We start from the raw sequence: 22944 nt of genomic DNA, 5'->3' as shown, positions 1-22944 counted from the left end.
AGAGAAACCACCATTGTATACCGTCTCCCAGGCCCGCAATCTGGGCTCACCCTCCTAGTCTAAGCAGTTCTCACAATCTTCTGTTCTTCTAGAATGTAACACTCTATATGAAAACTGTTAGCATGGCCGTATCCTTCAATCAGACTGCAGCCTCTTGACAAAATATGAAATGCATTGTTGTATTCCCCACGCCTAGCACAGCACCTGTCTACACAGGGTGTATCCGTTAGTCAGGACTGAATGGATGAGGTACTGTAGACTTTGCTCGTGGGCAAGCCTGGAAGGTCACTCTCACGACCGAGAGCTTCTGCCAGCATGGTTCCCGCGGTAGCACAGATTGCCTAGACGGTGCCTGCTGTCACATGGCCTTGCCCTGGGGGTGTGCAAGATGGCGGACAGCGTGCCCAGCACGCCCTGAATCTGCCACTTACCACCTGCTGCCGTAACTCGTGCCGTTTCTCTTTGGCAGTTGCCTTCTCGGGCCTCGGCTTCACGACATTCTACTTGGCCGGCAAACTGCACTGCTTCACAGAGAGCGGGCGGGGGAAGAGCTGGCGGCTCTGTGCGGCCATCCTGCCCTTGTACTGCGCCATGATGATCGCCCTGTCCCGCATGTGCGACTACAAGCATCACTGGCAAGGTGAGTCCCCGCCCGGGCTCCAGGGACCGGGGTCGAAATGCTCCACAGGGGGAGGACCAAGTGTCCATGAGCAGAAACTCAAGTAGGCGTAGACGGCGAAGTCGGTGCACTTTGGAAGCCCGGTGAGCTGTGGCCTCCACGCTGCCCTTGCTGGGGAAGTGGGAGCTCCTCTGCTCCCCTTCCTTCGTGTTCAAGGACATCAGGTCCTCCTGACTCACCCTTGGCCTCAGCCCCAAATGTGATTTCCCTGCTGGATTGCTTGCCTCGTCCTGGGGCTTGGTGCCAAGTGCTTTTTGGCTCCTTCCCATATCAAACCCAGCCTGCAAGAACAAATTTCCCATCATGGACGCTCTCCCAACGTGTGTGCTCAGCCCAGGCGTGGAGTTCAGCAATGTTCCTCACCCCCGGGACGTTCATCCAAATCAAAACAGCACAAAACCAGGGAGGGGCTGGTTCCTGGGACAGAACTGACCCTGGCCCCCTGCGGATGAACTGCAGCTTACAGTCTGCCAGCAAGACAGCTGGGAGAGAGACGGAGAGGTGACAGTAACAGCAGCCTAGAGCAGTCCTCAGATCACCCTGACCAGGTTGCCCCAAGCTAGAAATTGTACCTGAGGGTGGGGAATGTTGGGGGGGGCGGGTGGGGAGTGTCAGAAACCTTCCTGATTGACAGGCAGACCCACCTGTCATTTCTGATGAAGTCTGAGAAGCCCTGGCAAAGCCTTCTATCTTGCAGGTTGACTTTAAGCAAACGAAGCAAATTCAGTGAGTTGACACTTAGCTTCTGCGTCGGCTTTTCACCAGCAGGCTGCCACCCAGCCTCTTCCTCTTGTGCTATTGTCAAAGGACAACACCAGGCACTGTGCCCGTCTCTGCTCCTTCCTGTCTCTGTATTGCGGGACTCCCTTCCTCTCACTCTTTTTTTTTTTTTTTATTGAAAGGCAGAGTTAGACAGAAAGAGAGACAGAGAGAGAGTTATAGACAGAGAGAGACAGAGAGAAAGGTCTTCCTTCCATTGGTTCACTCCCTTAATGGCCGCCACGGCTGGTGCTGTGCGCCAATCCAAAGCCAGGTGCTTCCTCCTGGTCTCCCATGCGGGTGCAGGGCCCCAAGGACCTGGGCCATCCTCCACTGCCTTCCCAGGCCACAGCAGAGCGGGACTGGAAGAGGAGCAACCGGGACTAGTACCCGGCACCCCAACTGGGACTAGAACCCAGGGTGCCGGCGCTGCAGGCAGAGGATTAGCCAAGTGAGCCATGGTGCCGGCATCCTCTCACACTTTCAGGGTTTTGTTCTGGTGGCACTCAGGAAGCAGGCAGGGCCAGACGTGAGGGCAACTCCAAAACAGGGCTCCGTCTCCCTGTTTTCTCTGGGGGCCGTGGGCTCCTCCCAGCACTGCCCCGGCTTCTCTCACTCCTTCCCGGCCTCAGCTCCACCCTCTACCCTCTTGGAGGTTGTGCCCCGGGTGTTGTGTGCCACCAGCAGCATTGAGCTGGAGGGTGCAGGGTGGGGGAGAGATGCTCAGACAGGGGTGGGACAGGTGGCTGCATCACAGGTCAGGTAGTGACCAGGCCTCCTGAGGGGGGGCAGGAGAGAGCCGCAGGGCGGGGCCTGGGCCCTCCTTTGTCGTCAGTTTTCATGGCTGACTTGATGAAGCTCTGGATGATATGAAACCACACCATGGGAGGCGGGAGAGGGGGACTCTGTGTCGGCAGCACAAGGGCACCCTTAGACCTGGGAATGTTTTCCCATAGAATCACGGGTGCCAGTGTGGGCAGGGCGCTCCCTACAAAGGGTCTTACAGGCCAGTGGTCATTTGTGGTTAGCTTTGCCCCCATGGAGCACAGGAGCAGTGACCCCCAAACATTTCAGAGCTGTTCCATGGATTCATGCAGTCCTGGGTCCTCGTGGACTCGGAACTAGAAAGGCAGCTGTGCCCGCCACCGTGCACCGGTGCCGCCACCTGCTCCGTACGGGACACCTCTCTACACAGGTGCACACTGGGGTCCTGGATGCCTAGGGCACTGCTTCTAAGGAACCATGCGCTGTGTTCCCCCAACACCTGACTCGGTGGCAGCCAGGTTCTTGGGACATAGTCTGTTGGTTCGCTGTGAGTGTCCAGTTACCACTTGTATTCAACCACCCTGGCTATGGAGGACGATCGAGGGTTTCAGAATCGCACCGGTTTTTCCTTTATCTTGGGAATCGCTAAGAGCCGTCTTGTGGCGATCATGGGCCGAGAGCCGGGGATGGGAGAGTGACCTCTCTGAAGCCCTCGCTGGCCCTAGCCTGTGCTCCTCCTCGTCGTCTCCCTGGCCGAGGGGAAGATTACGGCAGTGCAGCTCTCGGCTGCAGGGACGGCGGGTTCACGAGGCAGCGGGGGCTGAGGCCTGCTGGCAGCCGGACCTCACGGCCATCCCTGCTGGTGGGCCCACAGAGAACTCTGAGCAGCAGAGAATAGCGAGTGCCCGTGGGAGAGGCAAAGCAAGAGACTTTGTCACCAGCCATGTCCAGGGTCGTAGATGGGGTGCAGACCGAAACCAGGTCAAGTTAGGCTTCTGCGGCTGGAGCTGAACTTGCGGCAGCCAGTACACAGGCTCTGAGTGAGGCTCATGGTACCCGAGTTCCCCTTTTTGTGACAGTCATTGTCTACACTGCTTCCTCTCAACTTGGGGTGGGTGGGGTGATTGTATCTCCCAGGGGACATTTGGTGTTTTCGGTTGCCACGCGTTGGGAGGGAGGTGTTCCTGGCATCAGGTGGACAGAGGGCTAGAGGCTGCAGGCGCTGTTCAACCTCCCGCACTGCACAGGACAGCTCCTCACCCACCCCCGTCCTGTAGCCCCAGATGTCAGCACTGCCAAGCTGGAGAGACCCTGAGCTACGGCCGGGTTTTGGCTCCATCTTTCTTTCCCTTCTGACATGTCAAGAAGCAGCCATGTTTCAGGAGTGGGAAAATTTAGCCACGGAACACTCGGTTATTTTTTTAAAGATTTTATTTATTTATTTGAGATGCAGTTACAGAGAGAGGGAGAGACAGAGAGAAAGGTTTTCCATCCACTGGTTCACTCCCTAAATGCCCACAGCAGCCAGAGCTGGGCTGATCTGAAGCCAGGAGCCAGGAGCTTCTCTGGGTCTCCCACGCGGGTACAGGGGCCAAGCACTTGGGCCATCCTCCACTGCCTTCCCAGACCATTAACAGCAGAATTGGAAGTGGAGCAGCCAGGACACGAACCTGCACCCATATGGGATGGCAGCCTGGCAGGCAGAGGCTTAGCCCACTACACCACAGCCCTGGCCCCTGAATACCCAGTTATTAAGAGAGGAACCCAGGAAGCCTCGCAAGACCCCCTGCTTGGAGAAGGGGTGGACAGTGAGGCTTTGGGCGGCTGGGTGGGTGCGTGTTTGAGGCAGAGGCCTGATGGAGGTGAACTACTCGTTTTCCTTTGGTGGGTGGAGCCGCCCGTGACCATGGCCAAGGACCATCCCTCATGACGAGGGTTCCCGCAGAGCCCAGGAGCTTGAGCAGAACCCAGGTCCCTCTCATAATGGACCTCAGTTAGCAGCATTGATGCCGTGAGATTTTATGACTCCATTTCACTTTTGATTTGAGCAACTGTGCCTAGTGTGGAAGTGCATCCAGTTGCTCCATTACAGTTTCCTACCCAATAAATAGCCCGTCCGCCCCAGCAGCTTGCCACATCCATGGTCATGGTTGCTTCCTGTCATTTATTCCCGTCTCTCTGTTCTGCCTCTCCAACCTGCTCCACATCCACAAGTCTGTAGTTTCCATTAAATGAGGAAAATACACGGCCTGGACCACGGGAGAAGCGGGGACATAGCCCTGGCTCAGTCAGTCAACCCTGGATCTCTGTGTGGCTGACGTCCCCCGAGTCTGTGACACACTGGCCTCCGGCTCAGCGGGAAGCTAGGAGTCACAGGTGAGGAGCCTCATAGCAAAGCTCACCTGTAGGACTGAGTAAGAGTGTTTTCTAGTGCGAACGCTCCGCACAGTTCCCATTCTAGAGAAGGTAAATGCACAGAACGCGCAGAGCCTGCCATGAAGCCCGCTGTGCCTCTGCTCACACTGGTGTGCCTGTGGTTTCTGGCCAGCAGAGTCTTGCAGCTGGGAGCGGCAGGCATGTGTGGTTTGCACCGTCACTGGGCACGGGCCCAGTGTGTGGCTCCAGGCTCGCCGCATGTCACTCCAGGTTTGGGGATGGCCTTTAGCCCACTGACTGCTCTAATCATGTGTCCTGTAAGCAGCCCCGAGCACCTACTCCTTTCCAACAAACGGACGTGCTGCACACTGATGGTCGTCTGCCCCGTCCGCCAGACCGAGTCAGCAAACTTTGGGAAGGGTCGGGGGTAAGTGGCCCTGTCTGTGAGTGGCCGCCCGGTCTCTGTGGCAGCTGCTCTGGTTGTAATGCGTGCGTGCAGCTCCTGACCCCTGCCCTGGAATTTGGGGGATCTGTGCCCTTCTGTTGCCATGGCGCGGAGCAGGTGCTTCTGCGAGGCTCCGAGGGCTGCCACAGCGAAGGGCCAGAATCAGAAATGTTTCATCGCGCAGTCCCGGGACTGCATGACAGCCAGGTATGCGCAGGGACCCTCCCTTCCCCGCCTCTCCCAGCCGCTCATAGCCGTGGCTGTGGCTTGGCTGTGGCAGTGTGTGCCCACCCTCCGCCTCCACCCTCCCTGGATTTCCCCCGTCCTCTCCCCTCTGTGTCCACGCTGCCTCTTTGTAGAAGGACACTGGTCACAGTGGATGAGGGCCCGCTCAGGTCACCGCCTTCAAAGACCCTGATTCCAAAGAAGGTGGCAACCTGAGGAACTTCCGAGTGACTGTGGGAAGAACACCACTCCTTAAGATTTATTTTATTTATTTGAAAGACAGAGTTACAGAGAGAGGTAGAGCCAGAGAGAGGGAGGTCTTCCATTCTGTTAGTCCACTCCCCAAATGACCGCAACAGCCAGAGCTGAGCTGATCCGAAGCCAGGAGCCAGGAGCTTCCTCCTGGTGTCCCACGCAGGTGCAGGGGTCCAAGCACTTGGGCCATCTTCTACTGCTTTCCCTGCTCATGGCGGAGAGCTGTTTGGGAAGAGGAGCAGCTAGGACTAGAACCGGCGTCCATATGGGATGCCGGCGCTGCAGGCTGGGGCTTTAACATGCTGTGCCACAGCGCTAGCCCCAGAACACCACTCCTAACAGTGCTCAGTAAAAGCTGAATGAATGAGTGATTTTGACTAAATTGTGTTCCTTTGTGACTAGTATCAGTTTTCCATTAACCTTGTTGTCTACAAACTCTGTTTACTTTTGGAAATAAGAAGCTACAGAGCTAGCATTAGGACACCCACATTCCACACCAGAGGACCGGGGCTCAGCACCCAGCTCTGTCCTGATTCCAGCTGTGATGGCCCAGGCAGTTCCTGGGAGACCTGGATTGAGTGCCCGTGTCCCAGGGGTGCCACCCTGGCTGTTACGGGCATTTGAGAAGTAGACCAATGGATGGAAGCACGCGTTCTCTCTCTTTCTGCCTCTCAAATAAATAACATTTCAAATGGAAAACATTTAAAGTCACGCTTCATTTCTTAGTTCTCTTGTGTACGCCCCGTGCCTGTGTCAGGCACATTTCCCAGTGGAGGCGGGGCACGACGGTGCTGGGTAAGACATGGTGACCGCCCTTCTCACCTGCTGCATATCCGCCAGGTTGTGCACCCTCTGTGCTCCAGAACTCCTTTTAGAGAAGCTCAGAGTCACAGAGGCAGGGAGCCTCCCTCACAGCAGAACCACCGCAAATAATGAAAAGAACCACAGCAGAGGACTGGAGTTGTGGAGTTTGCCAGAGCTCGTTTTTGCCCTAGCGTCTGGAGTCACGGAGCCCGAGGCGTACCGGGTGCCCAGGCAGGCCAGCTCAGTGATGCTGTGTGTTGCCATGGTGACATGGGGTTGTCCCCCTCCTGAGACGCGGCTGCACCTCTTCAGAAGGCTCTCCGGCTGCCCGTGTCACCGCAGGTGGGCAGAGCCCAGTGTCTCAATGTGCCAGGCCTTGTGAGGTCTTTCCTCTCCTTTTTTTTTTTTTTTGACAGGCAGAGTGGACAGTGAGAGAGAGAGAGACAGAGAGAAAGGTCTTCCTTTTGCCGTTGGTTCACCCTCCAATGGCCATCGCGGCTGGCGCACCACGCTGATCCGAAGGCAGGAGCCAGGTGCTTCTTCTGGTCTCCCATGGGGTTCAGGGCCCAAGCACCTGGGCCATCCTCCACTGCACTTCCCAGGCCACAGCAGAGAGCTGGCCTGGAAGAGGGGCAACCGGGACAGAATCCGGTGCCCCGACCGGGACTAGAACCCGGTGTGCCGGCGCCGCTAGGTGGAGGATTAGCCTATTGAGCCACAGCGCCGGCCCCTCTCCTTTAACATTGTGAGAAGATAGTTAAGGACTCAATTCCTGGCTACCTCATTCAAAGTTTACCCCCTTTTCTATCATTAGAATTGATCCACAACCCGCCTTTTTATGAATAACTTTATTGGGATATTAATCTATTCTTCAATATTGCGGTTTCCCCTGTGAAAGTGCAGTTCAGCCGGCGCCGTGGCTCAATAGGCTAATCCTCCACCTTGAGGCGCCGGCACACCGGGTTCTAGTCCCGGTCGGGGCGCTGGATTCTGTCCCGGTTGCCCCTCTTCCAGGCCAGCTCTCTGCTGTGGCCAGGGAGTGCAGTGGAGGATGGCCCAAGTGCTTGGGCCCTGCACCCCATGGGAGACCAGGAGAAGCACCTGGCTCCTGCCATTGGATCAGTGCGGTGCGCCGGCTGCAGCGGCGGCCATTGGAGGGTGAACCAACGGCAAAAGGAAGACCTTTCTCTCTGTCTCTCTCTCTCACTGTCCACTCTGCCTGTCAAAAAAAAAAAAAAAAAAAAAAGCAGTTCAGTGGAGTGTGCACGTCCAGTTGTGCAGCCATCTCCACTGTCTGCTTCCAGAACTTTTCATCACCCCGCAGAGACCCGTCAGCAGCCACTCGCCAGTCCCCTGCCCCCAGGCCCCACCCCGCAAATCGCTTTCTCTGTGTGTAGGTTGCCCGTCCTGGACACTGCTTGTGAGCGGAGTCCTGCACCGCCTTCCTCTTAGTGCGTCCTGCAGCTCATCCCAGTCCCCTCAACATCTGGGGTAAAGACCGCCGAGCTCTGGGGACGTGAACATGGATGGGGTGGTCGGGGTCCTGGACACCACCGTGTGGGACGGCGGCAGACCTGGGGAAGGGATGCAGCACCGAGGGGCACGTGTGAGGCTGCGGCAGGCAGAGCGGGTGGCCCAGGACTGGAGTGGGACCCCGATCCCTGCCGAGCCGCAACAGTGCCATAAAGGAATGCGGAAAGCCATCTCCCCTAGCCCAGGCCAGGTGACCGGTCAGCCTGTGTCCTCCGAGACCCCACCCCTCCAATGTAACAGGTTCCCACATTGACCAGGTCCTTCCTTGGTGCCTTTATGCACACCCTTCCATTGCCCAGGAAGCCGCAGGTGCCTTCCTCGCCTCCGTGTCTTCCCCTGCCCTGGTTTATGCCTGCTCAGCCTTCGGGTCCTGCAGAGCACGCCCATTGCAGTCTCCTCCCTCAGGGTGCGCCTGGCTGCTCCTGGCCACTCGCCGAGCAGCGGTCGTCACTTGGTGTCCGCCCTGCCCCTTAGGACTGTCAGCACTGCAGGGCAGGGCTTTCCAGTTTCCTCCTTGCTCATGTCCAGGACCTCACTGTCATGCCTGACACCTGATCCCTGTGCAGTACATGTGTGTTGAAAGAACGACATCGACGCTAAGCAGGGAGCCAGCAGCGTTTGTATCCCAGGAGCGCCGAGATCCTTGTCTTTCCCTTTTGAGCCGCCCCGGGTTGCTGTACTTGGGATGAAGTCAGTCCCAGGTAGCTTTTCCTCCCCCCAGTACAGACCCACCTGCTTTCCGGCACACAGGATGGGGGTGTGAGTTTCTAGAATAGCAATAGGCCATACTCCCTCCTACAGTGAGCTGCGTTTTGGGTCTCGCTCACCACCTTCGTAATGAACAAAGCTCTGAGTGAGGCAGGGAAGGCAGCTTGGACAGGCTTCCCGTTGCTCTTGTTACTTCTGATAACCCCACGGTGGCGTCTGTCTCACCGCTTTACTCGTTCCATCCGACGGAAAGACGGCAGCGGTGGGAACCGCCACTTCCTCGTGTGCTGCTCCGTCGGGAGCCTGGGGAGCGTGCGCTTGGAGCAGTTTGATGTGGCCTGGTCCAGGACTCACCTAATGAAATGCCGTGCCGCAGGAGATGGAATGTAGAGCGGGGCTGCGTGTAGGCCTTGCTCTCTGGCCTGTTCCATAGTCAGTTGCTCAGATGCCAACGTTGTGGGTCATTTTAGATGCTAATAACACCCCACAGGGCTCTTCCCTGGGGGTGAGAAGAGAGAACAAAACAATGGCGCAACTCGGAGACCTTGGACTAGAATATATTTTACAGGCTACGTGAAAAGGTTCTTCATTTGAGCAACTGCCTGCCTTCACGGTAGCTGTGCCTGCGGCTCTGCTCCGGAATTGATGGTCCGTCCGGCTTTACAGTGTCGTGGGTGACAGTACTTTCTAAGTTCATTAGAAGTGCATTTAAAACCCTGTGAAAGTGTTGCCTTGCTGAAGGGATCAGGACTCTTGACTGCCGAGTTGCTATATGAGAGAGAGGAGAGGCAGGGAGAGATAGTGCCTGGCAGAGGTGAGGCGAGCAGGGCAAGAAGGAAAGGGGTGGCTACTATTTTTTAGGTCCTTTATTTTTGGCCTGGTCCGTGGCATAATGTGCAGAAGTGATGTACTATGAGTTGATCAGCACCCAGCGAGGTGGATGTTGACTTGAGAGATCAGGCAGCCGAAGCTCTGGGAGCGGAAGCGACTTCCCTGGGAGGCTGACACGGGGATCAAGTTCCTGGACCCCTGCACCCTGCACCCAAACGCCTCGCGCTTGTTGCGTGTTCTTACGTTAGAAGCCTGGTGCGGGAAAGTGGCTCCCCCATGGGCCAGCAGCTGAGCCAAACCCGAGTTACTGTGCACACGCTTCCCTCCCCACACTTAATTCTGCGGAGAGCAAGGTGTTGGTGGAGGTGTTCAAGGGAGTCAGCAGCCAACAGCAGAGACACAGCCGCTGTCTTTCTGGAGTTTTGAGTCCAGTGCTAAACATGAAATGATCACAGGTTGTCATTTGTCACGGCTGCGTGCAGGGAGCGGGGAGGGCTGTCAGTCTAGCCTGGATGTCAGCTGAGGCTCCGTAGCCCCGAGGTGTTGAGCTGTGCTCCATGGCAGCGGGAGGAGATGAGGCGAAGGGATGCCTTGGGCATCCAGGATCAGAACAGCACCTGCAGAGCCCTGAAGGCTGACAAATCAGGTGTCTGAAGAACAGAAAGGGAACCAAGGCTGTGGCAGATGGGGGTGGGGGTGTCCAGCATGGTGGGCAGGTCTGGACCAGCGGCTTTGAGAGATGCGGGCTTGGCTGGGGCTGTAACAGCAGCGGCAAGGATTCAGCCGGGCTGGCGTAGGGCTCCGTGCCCTTGCTTCAGGCACGCCGGCTATGGCTTCATCCCCTTGCACTTGAAAGTCAGCTGCTTCCAGCCTCCAGGGCCCTGATGTTGGCTGCAGTCACAGAAACATCTTAGGTAAAAGAACTTTTCTCCTCTCTATGCTTCTTTCCCTGTCTCGCCATTATAGGCCAAGAAAATTGCCTGCACTTAATAAACTTCTTTAAAAAGAACTGAAAGCTGTCTCTCAGGGAACATTTTACGTTGTACTATTAGACTGGTAGAAACACTGTGGGTGGAGGCAATTCTAGGAGTGCAAATGAAATACACACACGTTACCCCCATCCTGCAACGTTAGCCTGGTTAGATGTAGCTCGTGCCAAGGTACCTGGAAGGGAATCACAAAAGGACTGAGGAGTGGGGTGCATGCATCTAAGCCCTGACAGGTGCCTCTCCTTGACGGGCACTCAGTTTCACCTGCAGGAGACGGCGGAATTAAAGTCTCCGCTCAGTGGGATGCTTCCAGGGAAGTGCTGAGAAACACACCACCTGAGCAGTGATCCCCAAGGAAAACCCTTGGCCCCCACCCCCACCTTGGTGGCTGCACCTCTCGGGCGAGCTGCTGTCTCAACTGGGACTTGGGGAGCCCCATGGTAATCAAGCCTGATGGGCCCAGCACCGTGGGCCGGTGTGGGCTGCAGAGTCAGGGCTCCAGGGTGCATGCCCAGGGCTTCTGGGAGACTGGGGCTGCTGCTGCCTGCCCATGGGTAGTTTGTGTGAGCCAACAAGGGAGTGAGTGTGGGGCTGGCGCTGTGGCTCACTAGGCTAATCCTCTGCCTGCAGCACCAGCACACCGGGTTCTAGTCCCAGTCGGGGTGCCGGATTCTGTCCTGGTTGCCCCTCTTCCAGGCCAGCTCTCTGCTGTGGCCCGGGAGGGCAGTGGAGGATGGCCCAAGTGCTTGGGCCCTGCACCCCATGGGAGACCAGGATAAGTACCTGGCTTCTGGCTTCGGATCAGCGCGGTGCGCCGGCCGCAGCGGCCATTGGAGGGTGAACCAACGGCAAAAGGAAGACCTTTCTCTCTCTCTCTCTCTCTCTCTCTCTCTCACTGTCCACTCTGCCTGTTTAAAAAAAAAAAGAGAGAGAGTGAGTGTGGAAGTGGAAACCACCAGCAGGGAACTGGGCAGTCCAACCTGGCAGTGACCTTGATCCCCAGAGTTCCGCTTTTCTTCAGTTAGGGGAGATTTGCCATTGTGCTAGGCCCTTTTCAGCAAGAATAATCCATAGGAATGCTGGAAGTCCTCCCGCACCCACACCAGCCAGGGCTGCTGGGGCGAGCCGCTCTCATGGGGTCTCTGTTGGGCATCCTCTTTGGCAAGGGGCTGCCCCCAGGGGAGGGGCCTGTCCTGCCTGCAGCCACGCCCCCCCGCCACATCTTCCATCTTCTCCCCCTCCACGGTGAGACCTGCAGCTCGGCAGGGGGATTGGGCCCCTCCCGCCTAAATCCGCCAAGTGTGCGCGTGGGAAATGTTTTATTCACTTTGACTCAGGATCCATTTCCTCTCTGGGAAAACGCCTGCCCCGGGGCAGAGACCAGCATGCTCAGTGCGTTCCTGTGGTGCACCAGCTATCACTCAGGACGCTGGTGGGAACTTGCCCACCAAACAGCAGTGACAGTCCCTGAGGGGATTTAGAGCCTGTAGAGATGGCATTGAGAATTGACTTTGACACTCAGGAACACGGATCTGAGCGCCTGCGGGGCTCGTCTGGGAGTTAGGGAAGGCAAGGGAAGAGAGAAGCAAGTGCCTGTTTTCACCATTGGAGTGCTTGAAATGCTGACAGTCAGCAGAGGCCACCGGGATACGTAGCTCCAGCGTGGCTGCCCGTCTCCTAGTCTTCCGGGGGGTGCTAGGAGCCAGCCAGTCCCTGGCGCAGGTGGGAAACGCACTTTCTTGAACACATCACTGGCCGTGCAGGAAGGAAGAGTAACACGTTTCTCCCCTTCTCTTTCCTGCCCAGATTCCTTTGTTGGCGGCGTCATTGGCCTCATTTTCGCTTACATTTGCTACAGACAGCACTACCCTCCCCTGGCCAACACGGCGTGCCACAAACCGTACGTCAGCCTCCGAGTCTCGGCCGCGCTGAAGGAGGAGAGGCCCACGGCCGACAGCGCGCCCAGCTTGCCTCTGGAGGGCATCAGCGAGGGCCCCGTATGACGGGCGGCCCGGGAGGATGGACACTGAGCCCCCCTCCACCCCGGGCACGCCCTTGCACCCTGACATCAAAACGCAGTAGAACGAGTTTTCTGTAGTGTGTCCCTCACCCGTTGTTTCTCAAGGTTACCCTTCCGCTCCTGTTTCACCGATGGGGTTCCTGCTGCTCTCGGTGTCCACGTCCAAGGTTCTCCAGTTTGCAAGGGGAGGGCGCAGGACCAGTCCCCGAGGGACACGTGGCAGGGGGCTGCCAGGCCAGGGTCGCTCGGCCGGTTCCTGTCTCTGAAATGTTTGCTGTCACAGCCACCTTCTTGTTGTCACGGTTGTACACACAATAAAGCCTCCCACTTGGAAGACTCGGTGTTGGCCGTGTCCGGTGCAGCAACAGCCGCTTGGAGCTACACGGGTTTCACGCCGGAGGCCCAAGGCCAGCTCTGTCCGTAGGTCCTTCCAGACGGTGAGCTTCGAGCCAAGGCTCAGGGCTTTCTGAACCATCAGCTTCTCACAGCACAGGGCTCTGGGGTGGATTTGCAGCTTGGAGCTACGGCCTTAGCATTTCCAGAGCCCAGAAGGAAAGAGAGGGCTTTGTGTTTAGACCTCCACCCAACACCATGAACACGAAGGCGCCCGGGCTGGGGAGGAGGTTACTGCGTTGGCAGGGGCTCATGGGCATGGATCCTCCCCACCCTCCCCCGTAGGATTGTGAACCAGGTCCATGGCCCAGCCACTTCCAGGGGATTCTGTAGCACCCCTTTTTCGGGGGGAGGAGGGTCTTCATTGGCCCTTGTGCAGGAAGTAGTGTGACTAATCTCACAGATCCGGAAGTCGGTGCCTGGGGCCCATCTCGGAGTGACCACCAGAGGCAAGAAGGGCTTCGGGTGAGAGCTGTGCCTGTAGGGCCTGAGCTTCCCAGAGCTCTGCCGACGGTTCTGCAGGTGTGGTGGGAAGTGGCCCAGCGACGTCGGGCCCTGGCAGAATGGGAGATGAGAACAGAGCAGGAAGCAGCAGGGACTCCAGCTCAGCCTTTGCATTATTGAACGCGGCCAGCCAACATTAATCTTGCTCATTCGGAACAGAGCACGCCGCGCCTCGGCCAGCCTGCTCTCTTCAGAGCAGTAGGCGCGCCGTCCTCAGTTCCGAGGAGGTGCGGCACCTGCTTCTCCCGGTTCCTGGGCCCGAGTGCTGCGAGGTGCGGCACCTCCCCTTTCCAGCAGTTTCTGTGACACACTGCACTTGGAAAGACTCCAGTGGCTATGCAGATTGTCAGCCGAGCACTCCTGGGTGTGCCAGAGACACCCGTGGGGATGACCTTGATCAGCTGTCTCTGCCATGGCTGAGCCCCGGAGTGCACCCAGCACCTGGACCAGACCTCAGTCAGCGAGCCCAGTGCCGCCCTCCCCGGCCGTGGTCTTCCACACTGACTTTGGCACAGAGCCATGTGGTTGTCCCATGGTGGGGTGGGGGAGGGGACAGCCTAAAGTGGCTCCATCCAAAGCCAGACCATTGATGTTTTACGATTGTAGCAGTTACACTTGCAAGCACTGTTGAAAATGAATGTGAGATACCTCAAAAGCTAAAACATAGAAATTTATAAAGCATTTAAAATACAGAGCTAAAATTCATATAACATGAGAAAAACAATATTCTGGCTGAACTGAAAATTCTATTCTTTTCAAAACTAGCAATGCAGGAAAATAATCCTTTGCAACTGTTTAAAAAAAAAAAAAAGAACCGTGATGTAGCCCATTTATTGATTCCAGTTTTCCCCAAGATCTGGCGGAGCAAAAAGAAGGAAAGTCAAATGGTTGCACTTCTCTGAATGAGGACTTAAAATCATGGACCACGAAGTGTACGTTTATATAAATCCTAAAATAAAAAAAAAAGTCCTTACATCTACAGACAAATCTTCAAGAGTGACCCCACAAAGTAACAACGAACTGGATGTCGTTAATGCTGATAACTGCATTGACAGGCCTAAGGCAGGCCATGTGAAAGCTTTGATTAAAGTGTAATTAAAATTACAACGGGTGAAATAACATGAAGCTGATGGCTGGAGCCCTCGGGGCCGTGGCAGCGTCAGGCAGTCCATGGGTGGCAGGGGGGTTTGTGGATCCATATGTTTTAATTTCATGCTCGATTACTGTGAAGGAAATGTAACATTGTAATGAACCAATAAAATGGCTACCGATGCGGGGGTTTGTTCCTCAGCCCCGTGTGCTGGGGTGTGAGGGGTGACTGATCCCGGCCGTCTGGCAAGAAGCGGGTTCCCCACGAGGTCAGTAGTCAGAGCCCCCAAGGGAGCTGTGGACTGGAGGCTTTCCTCCCTGCACTGCCCAGCTGCTCGAGTCCCTGCTCGCAAGGTCAAGGTCACCCCCCTAGGGGCTAGGAACGGAGTGCGTGACCGAGGCACAAGGAAGCGTAGGGACTGTGCAGAGCTCGAGAGCACACCGCCCGGGGAGGAGGTGCTGGGCCAGGCAGCCCAGGGATGCCAGAGCTTCCGATCCTTCCGAAGACGCCAGGAATCCTGTGAAACTGCTCAGGCGGCTGCTGCCCTGGTGGTGCTAAAAACCACTGTCCGACCGAAAGCCATGTGACCCGGACGGGTCAGGGTGGTTCATGTTATAAATAAGCAGACACAGGAGCTAGGCGGTCTCGAAGACCCCGACCCTTCCCATGTTCAGTTTGCCAGGGCTACCCCTCTTCCAGGGCGACAAGGTGGCTGCTGTGCCCCCAAGTGTCACGCCCTCACCCAGCTGTGCTCAAGGGCAGGAAGAGAGGATCCATAGCACTAGCTGTGAGTCTCTCATTCCTGAAAAAACTCTCCCTGCATTGGCTAGGACTCTATTCCGTGGCCACTCTCGAAGGAAGGGGGCTTGGAAGAATGCGGTCCCAGCATTCCCGTCTCCCTGGGCAGAGGTGGGTCCTGCCTGGCTGGGAGAAAGGTTGAGGTGGCTTTGGGTTGACAGGCGGCAGCGGCGGCCTCACCTTAGTTAAAACACAGCAGGTGCAGCACAGAGCTGCCTGCCGGCTCCCTTAGGGGTCACGGGGCTTCCTGCTGGGTTCACATTTGAGCAAAACTCCTGGCTCTGCTACCAGTCCATGGAACCTTGCCGCACTGCCCTTCTCCTCAAGGGCTCTCCCAGCCCCAGCCATGGGGCTTATTTGGGCATATCCCAACACTCTAGAAGGTTCTGGCACATTCTTGCCCCCGGTTCTGCCTGCTCCGAGACACCGTCCTTGCTGGAGCTCGCCGTTCCCGCACCTCCCTCGGCTGTATCACCAGTGACGAGTTCCATGCTTCCCAGCACAGGGTCCCAGAGTCCTGTCCGTAGTTATCCGCGTCCCGCTGGCGTCTGGAGCTGACTGCACTCGAACAGGTTCTCTCTGTCCCCGGAAAGAATCCCCCCCACGCAGGGTGCGGTCAGAGGGGCAGTGGCTGGCCCCTACTCAGCCCCATGCCTGCTCGGGGAGACACGTGACTCAAGGGAGCCAGTCTTGGTCTCTGCCCTGGGAATCGGAGCAGAGCTGAGCTGCCTTGACGAGTGCAAGCCCCTGGTGACCCCAGGCCCCTTCCCTGCCTCCTTGCCAGTCCCTCGGCTCTTCCTTCAGTCCTGTGGGCTGCCCAGCCCCTGCGATGCCTGCGGGTTTGTCTTCAATTCTCTGCTGTGGTTGCTTTCTGTTGCTTACAGCAGAGGCAACTGCTAAGGAAGCACTTCAGTCTCGGGCCCAGCTCCCGGGACGCAGAGGGGCTGACACCCAGGAACCCACAGCATGGCGCCGCCAGGCCCAGCTCCCGGCACGCGGAGGGGCTGACACCCAGGAACCCACAGCATGGCGCCGCCAGGCCCAGCTCCCGGCACGCGGAGGGGCTGACACCCAGGAACCCACGGAACACGGCGCCGCCAGGCCCAGCTCCCGGGACGTGGAGGGGCTGATACAGCGGATACTGTGTCAGGCCCAGCTTTCGAAGCTGAACTCCCAGAGGCTAATGCAGCCGTCCCTCAGACCCTGGCGGGAGACCTCAGAGAACTCCTGGCAGGTCTTGATCAGAACTGCAAGGTTCCCAGAGTCTTGACTGATCCGTGAGCCACCCACCCTGCTCTGGCAGCTCCCACAAGAAAGGCCTCAGTGCGGCTTTGCTCTCTGTCCTGCTTCCAAACACACAAAAAGCACCCAGTGCTCTCCTGAATTCTTAAAGGCAAAATACCAACTTCAGCATGAAATCCGACAAGTGGTGCCTCCTTGGGGAGTGTTTTCCCCACGTAGATGTGTTTATGCAGCTTTTTTTTTTTTTTTTTTTTTTTTTTTTTTTTTTTTTGACAGGCAGAGTTAGACAGTGAGAGAGAGAGAGAGAGAAAGGTCTTCCTCTTTCCATCGGTTCACCCCCCAAGTGGCTGCTATGGCCAGTGCATTGCAGCCAGTGCGCTGCGCCAATCCAAAGCCAGGAGCCAGGTGCTTCTCCTGGTCTCCCATGTGGGTGCAGGGCCCAAGCACTTGGGCCATCCTCCACTGCACTCCCTGGCCACAGCAGAGAGCTAGACTGGAAGAGGAACAACTGGGACAGAACCGGTGCCCCAACTGGGATAGAACCGGGGTGCCAATGCTGCAGGCGGAGGATTAGCCTGGCCATTATACAGCTCTGATGGGAAAGGGGTTACGGCGCCTCTCGCATGGGGAGAGTGCGTGCCTGCTTTGGTCGAGCAGAGCTGTTAACGTGTCGGATGGCGACTGCTCTCTCGTGGCTGTAGCCATCCTAGTATAGAACAGTCCATGTGCCCCAGAGCTTGCTCTGATGCTGGGGTTTGTCCAAATGCCCAGGAGCGGCGAGCGCTCCCCATGGCGAGGAGCGGCCGTCACACAGCCTACGCCGGGGGTGGCTGACTCAGTGCTGGCCCCCAGCTGGTGGCCTTTGTCCTGCTTTTCCCTGGGACGCTCCCTGGACTGACACGGTCCGTGGCCACAGAATCCCTGGGGACCCCACACACCAATGCTCACCCCTGCTTTTCTCCACGCCCACAGTGCTGGTGCGCGGTCCCCAGTAGGTGCCTCCCACTGTAGGGTAGTGTGCGGGGGGTGGGGTGGGGTGAGGAACACTTCAATGGGGCCAGGAAGCCCTGCTAATAGCTCTGCCCTGTACGCGTGGGCAGATGGCTCCAACTCATGAGCCTCAGTGTCTACATCTGCAAAATGGCCAGAATACCAACCTTATTGGGCAATTCAGTGATGGGGAATGTAAGCTCCCAGGCCATGCAGGTTATACTTATTGCAGAACCCCTGGGGTGAATGCGGCATGGATAGAACGAGCGCCCTGGCGTTACAGATCTCCCTGGCCATGGTCTGTCTGAACTGCTGTCATGGAGGATCCTTCCCTGGGTGGTTCATGCATAGCACAGTTTTCTTTCTCACAGTCTTAGAGGCCAGGAAGTGCAAACTCAAGGTGCCTGCTTGTGGTTTATAGGTTGCCATCTTTCCCTGTGTGCTCCTGTCATGCAAGGGGCCAGGGAGCTGTCCAGGGCTCCTTTTGTAAGCACACTAACCCGGTTCATTAGGGCCATGTTTCGTAAGCCCGCCTCCCAAAGGCCCCCACCTCGTACCCAGCACCATCCCACTGGGCTGTGGATGTGCACATGAACTTGGGGAGGACATGACCTTGGTCTGTAGTACCCCTAAGGAGGCTTTCTACTGCAAGCAGAGAATTTCACCAGCATCCTAATCCAATATTGAAGCCCCAACTAATTTGTAACCTGCCCTCCAGCCACCCCTGCTGCCAGTAGGAAGTGGTGTAATTTGCGCCGTTACAGAGTGCAGGTTTCCATGCTAAGAAGGCTGAATTATTATTATGACCATAAAATCTGTTGTGTTGGTTTGTCCTAGAATTGCTCTCTCTGAGAGGTGCCCACCGTTAAGTCAGATGCTGCTGCAGACCCCAGCTGGGGGCAGGAAGAACAGCTTTGGGGGTGCAGGAAGGAGAGGCCCCTGGAGGATGAGGAGCAGCGCACCTCTGCCAGCCAAAGGAGCAGAGCCTCCTGAACCCGGTGCTTGGCTTCTCAGGGGAAAGCATGAAATGAGGAAAACGCACGGGAAGGCTCGAGGGCGTGCGAGCCTTTTAGTGATTGCCCAGAGTTCTGGTTCACATGGAAACCTGTGTGCAGGTGGCTGACTTGGCGCTGGGGAGGGTAACGAGTGTGCAGAGGGGGCAGGGCTGGCTTCTGTGGAAGGGGACCTCAGGAAAGGTGAGCCCAGCCTTACTGAAAAGGGGGAGTCAGATACCTCCTTGCACACGTGTGTATGCAGGCATGTATACATGTGTGCACGTGCAGACACACACATCCTTGGTAACCGGAAGGTTTGCGGTTTTCTAGCTCTTCCTGGAGCAATGAGCCACGTCCTCCAGGGCCTGCCCCAGCCTGAAACAGATGGATCTGGGCCTTAGCTGGTTACCCTGGCTGGGGTCTCCAGCTATACATGGAGCGCAAAAGGGATCCTTGAAGTCACGGCTCACTGCTGAGAGCTCACAAGAGAAAACTGAACCCAAAGCCAGGGCCTGTGCTCACTGAGGGTGGGGGACCTCCTTAGGGTGGGCGGGCATCCATGCCCGGGGACACTGCCTGACCCCGAGGGCCTGCAGGGCTCAGTGCTACACCATCAGGAGCCACAGGACAAGGGCGACACAGGAGTGGTTTGGAACAAGGAAGCTGCACTGTGTCTCAGGCTGAAGTCCTGTAGCTCCACCAGGCTCCTGAGTTCTGCTCAGTGTTCCACGGGGAGCAGCGGGGAGGAGCCCAGGTACAGTGGGCGGAGCCACAGCATCTCCCCAGCGACGGGCAGGCGGCCTTGGGGGCTTCTCTGCTGTGGCCTCAGCACACTCCCAGCCAGGGACGGGGACTTGCAGCTGGCAGCCTGACTCATGCGGCTGCCCTGAGCGGTGTGGCTGCAGCCCCAGCTCCGGCCCCCTTCAGGCAGCTCCCTTGGCTGGAGCCCACCTCCTGGTGAATCTGTGGCTCTGCAGGTAGCGTGCGTGTCCCCGGCAGGTGACTAGAATTCCTGATGTGCGTATCTGATCCCCTGATGTGTGGAATCAGAAATTCAATGTCCCCAGCCCAGTGGCTTCAGGCTAAGGTAGCACCTGTGTTTGATCCCCGTGACGTGACAGGTGTGTGGTGTGAAGGGGTATGGTGGGGAGTATGGGGGGGCGGTGATGAGGCCTGGATGACAGGGGGTGTCAAGTGGGGGTCCCGTGGTTCCATTCTTCCCACTGTGGCGTTTCTCCCAGTAGAGTTCTCAGGGTGCCAGTCCCAGTGCTGCCCCCTCCCGGGAGCTACTGAATGAGCAGCTGGGGAGGACTAGGGGTGTGGGGTGCACACTCCTCAGGCTCCTGTGGTTTGGGGGCCACGGCGTCTGCCTCCCATCACCCTGACGGAGCCATGGAGAGGAGCAGTTTTAGGGGGGCAGTTCCCAGGTCGTGCTCTGCCCTGGAGGGAGGGATCATGGGAAATGCTGGCACTGCTCTCACAGTGCATTGTGTGCAGTGGGAGTGGTTATCAGCTCATCCATTATACCTGAATGCTAGAGCCTCCCCTGACTGCTCCTTGTTCTGATTCCCTCTGTCCCATTGGCAGCCTCTCACGGCCCTACCTCCCGGGAGACCCCCAGGGAGCTCCCTGCCCTGCCCTCCACTGCACCCTCATTTGGGTACATGGTGGCAGCACTTCCTGCCTGTTAGTGCCACCCCACCTCTGACCCTGTGGCCCATTCTCTACTCAGGAGACAAAGTGCACAATGCCAGTGTATGTGGCCTCCTTTTTATTGAGATACCGATCACGTAGAACAAATGGCACCTATTTTCAGTGAACTTTAAAAAAAAAACCTTTTGATTAACGTGAAGTAGTTGTATGTTTTTGTGCGGCACAGCGCAATATGTCAATGCCTGTATACAGTGTAAGCTGATCAGATGAGACAGTTAGGACAAGCATATGGCACAGTGGTTGTCGCCACCTGGGACACCCCATCCCATACTGCAGTGCCTGGTTCACTCCCTAGCTACTTCCAATCCAGCTTCCTGCTGATGCACTTCCTGGGAGGCAGACCTTATGGCTCAGGTACTTGGGTCCCTGCCACTCACGTGAGAGACCCAGACTGAGTTCCAGGCTCCTGGCTTCAGCCTAGCTCAGCCCTGGCTGTTGCAAGCGTCTGGGGAGTGAGCCAGCAGATGGAAGATCCAAATCTCTCTTTCTGTTTCTCTGTCTTTCAAATAAAACGAAGATAAATAAACAAAAAATTTTTATTTATTTGAAAAACAGAGTTACAGAGAGAGAGAAGGAGAGACACAGAGTGAGAGAGATCTTCCATCTGCTGGTTCTCTGTCCAATGGCCACAACAGCTGGGGTGGGTCAGGCCAAAGCCAGGAACTTCATCTGGATCTCCCATGTGAGTGCAGGGCCTAAGCACTTGGGTGCTCCTCCACTTCCTTCCCAGGTGCATTAGCGGGGAGCTAGATGGGAAGTGGAGCAGTGGGACATGAACTGACACCCATATGGGATACCAGTGTTTCAGGCAGCAACTTTACCTGCTACACCACAATGCTGGCCCCCAACAAGAATTTTAAAGGACAATTAGCATACAGTCTTGTGAACTTTGGTCATTTTTGTGATTGTGTGGCTACTGCCACTGTTACACGTAGAGCAGTCCCTTGTCCCAGCCCCTCCTCCCACCCATGGATCAGCTTTCTCCTGTTGGTGCTCTGCCTTTGCTAAAATTCATATAACTGCCTTCATTCCGTATGTGTGGTCTTCAGTTGTGACTTCCTTCTGCTCTGGGGATCCATCCACATCATTGCCTGTTCCGTTTGGTCCCCCTGCTCTGCTTATGTTGGCCTCCTTTCTGCTCCTTGAACTGGCCCAGTGCTTTCTCATGTCTGGGCTCCATGCCCTTGGCCTGGGCATTCTCCCTTGCCTGGCTGCTTGTCTCCTGTCATCTCTGCATAGATGCCGCCTCCTCAGAGTGTCACTTGCTGTGCTGGCTTCTCCACATGTGTCCCCAAACCTCTACTGCAGCACACATTATGTTTTTCTGTCCTATTTGCCTATTTAGCCACTTTATGCCACCCACACAGTATATTATTCATGAATCCTTTTCTCAACATTTTTATAAGCAAGTAATAATTACACATGAATACTTCAAAATGTTAATGGAAAATGGAATTAAAACAAATTTATTTTGAGGCAAAAACCACTTGAAGTCCACATGTAATTTTTCATAAAAACATTTTCCCATGATTGTTTTTTAGTTCTCCCATATACTTGTATTGCAAAGATTTCTTTGAACCCAAAGAAACATTTCTAACTCCATTCTCTGTGAATTTTTAAAAAAGATTTTATTTATTTGAGAGGTAGAGCTACAAACAGACAGAGGGAGAGACAGAGAGAAAAGTCTTTCATTCACTGGTTTATTCCCTAAATGTCTGCAATGGCTGGAGCTGAGCCTGTCCAAAGCCAGAAGCCAGGAGCTTCTTCCAGGTCTCCCATGCCGGTGCAGGGGCCCAGGGACTTGGGCCATCTTCCACTCTTGCCCAGGCCATAGCAGAGAGCTGGATCAGAAGTGGAGCAGCCGGGACTTGAACCGGCGCCTATATGCATAGGATGCCGGCGCTGTGGTGTGAGATCTCACCACATGGGTGAGGGTGTTCTACGTCACAGAGACTAGCATTCCAGCTGTCGTCGTTTCTTTGTGTTGGAGCCTTTAGCGCCTGTCTCCCGGTTCTTTGCAAAGTGTCGGAGAGGTTAGTGTGAGCTGTGGTCGCCACGCTGATCTACAGATGCTGTAACTGAGTCCTTCTCTCTATCCGTGTGTCTGTGTTGGTGCCCACAATCCAACCTCCGCCTGTCCCCCTCTTCCCCCTTCCCAGCCTTTAGTAATCGGTGTTCTAAGCTCAGATTGTCTTGTCTCCTTGGGCTTCCTTGTGTAAGAAACAGCGCACGGCATTTGTCTGTGCCTGGCTGACTTCTCCAGCATAGTGTCCTCCAGTGTCATCGTGTTGCTTCAAATGACGGGATTTCCATCCTCTTATGGCTGGGTAGCAGTCCCTGGTGTAAACACGAGACCTTTTCCTTCTCCACGCATCCACTGATGACAGCTACGCTGATTAGGGCCCAGCTGGTGGGAATAGGGCTGCAGTGACCCTGGGAGTGTGGGGATCTCTTGGATGCACTGCCTTCATTTCCTTTGGATGCACAGCCTGCAGTGGGACGGCTGAGTCTCATGGAAGGTCTATGTTTAGCCTTTAGAGGAGACTCCATACTGTTCTCTATAGTGGCTAATTTACATCCCAGCCAACGGGGTCTCAGGCGCCCCCCCACCCCCGCACATCCTCACCAGCATCTGTAACGTCTTGTCTTTTTTATTTTATTTTTTTATTTTTTGCCAGGCAGAGTTAGACAGTGAGAGAGAGAGAGAGAGACAGAGAGAGACAGAGACAGAGAGGGAGAGTTATAGACAGTGAGAGAGAGAGACAGAGAGAAAGGTCTTCCTTCCATTGGTTCACGCCCCTCATGGCTGCTACGGCCAGCACGCTACGGC

General features: G+C 56.2%; 1 protein-coding gene across 6 annotated transcripts in view; it reads left to right on the top strand.

Moving 5' to 3' along the window:
- PLPP4 (phospholipid phosphatase 4) overlaps positions 1-12725 on the top strand; it is a 136077-nt gene extending 123352 nt beyond the window's left edge. For all 6 annotated transcript variants that reach the window (XM_089313942.1, XM_089313944.1, XM_070057123.2 and 3 more), the window contains 2 exons: positions 470-640; positions 12176-12725. In XM_089313942.1, the coding sequence (XP_089170068.1) occupies positions 470-640; positions 12176-12372 (368 nt within the window). In that variant the 3' untranslated portion in view covers positions 12373-12725. The remainder of the gene's footprint in view (positions 1-469; positions 641-12175) is intronic.
- Positions 12726-22944: the final 10219 nt, after the last annotated feature.

The sequence above is a fragment of the Oryctolagus cuniculus genome, chromosome 15 (assembly GCF_051225735.1).
Source record: "Oryctolagus cuniculus isolate XC-2025 breed Fujian yellow rabbit chromosome 15, ASM5122573v1, whole genome shotgun sequence".
Classification (NCBI taxonomy): Eukaryota; Metazoa; Chordata; class Mammalia; order Lagomorpha; family Leporidae; genus Oryctolagus; species Oryctolagus cuniculus.
The sequence above is the reverse complement of the archived record's forward strand: the minus strand, read 5'-3'. Positions and strand labels throughout refer to the sequence as shown.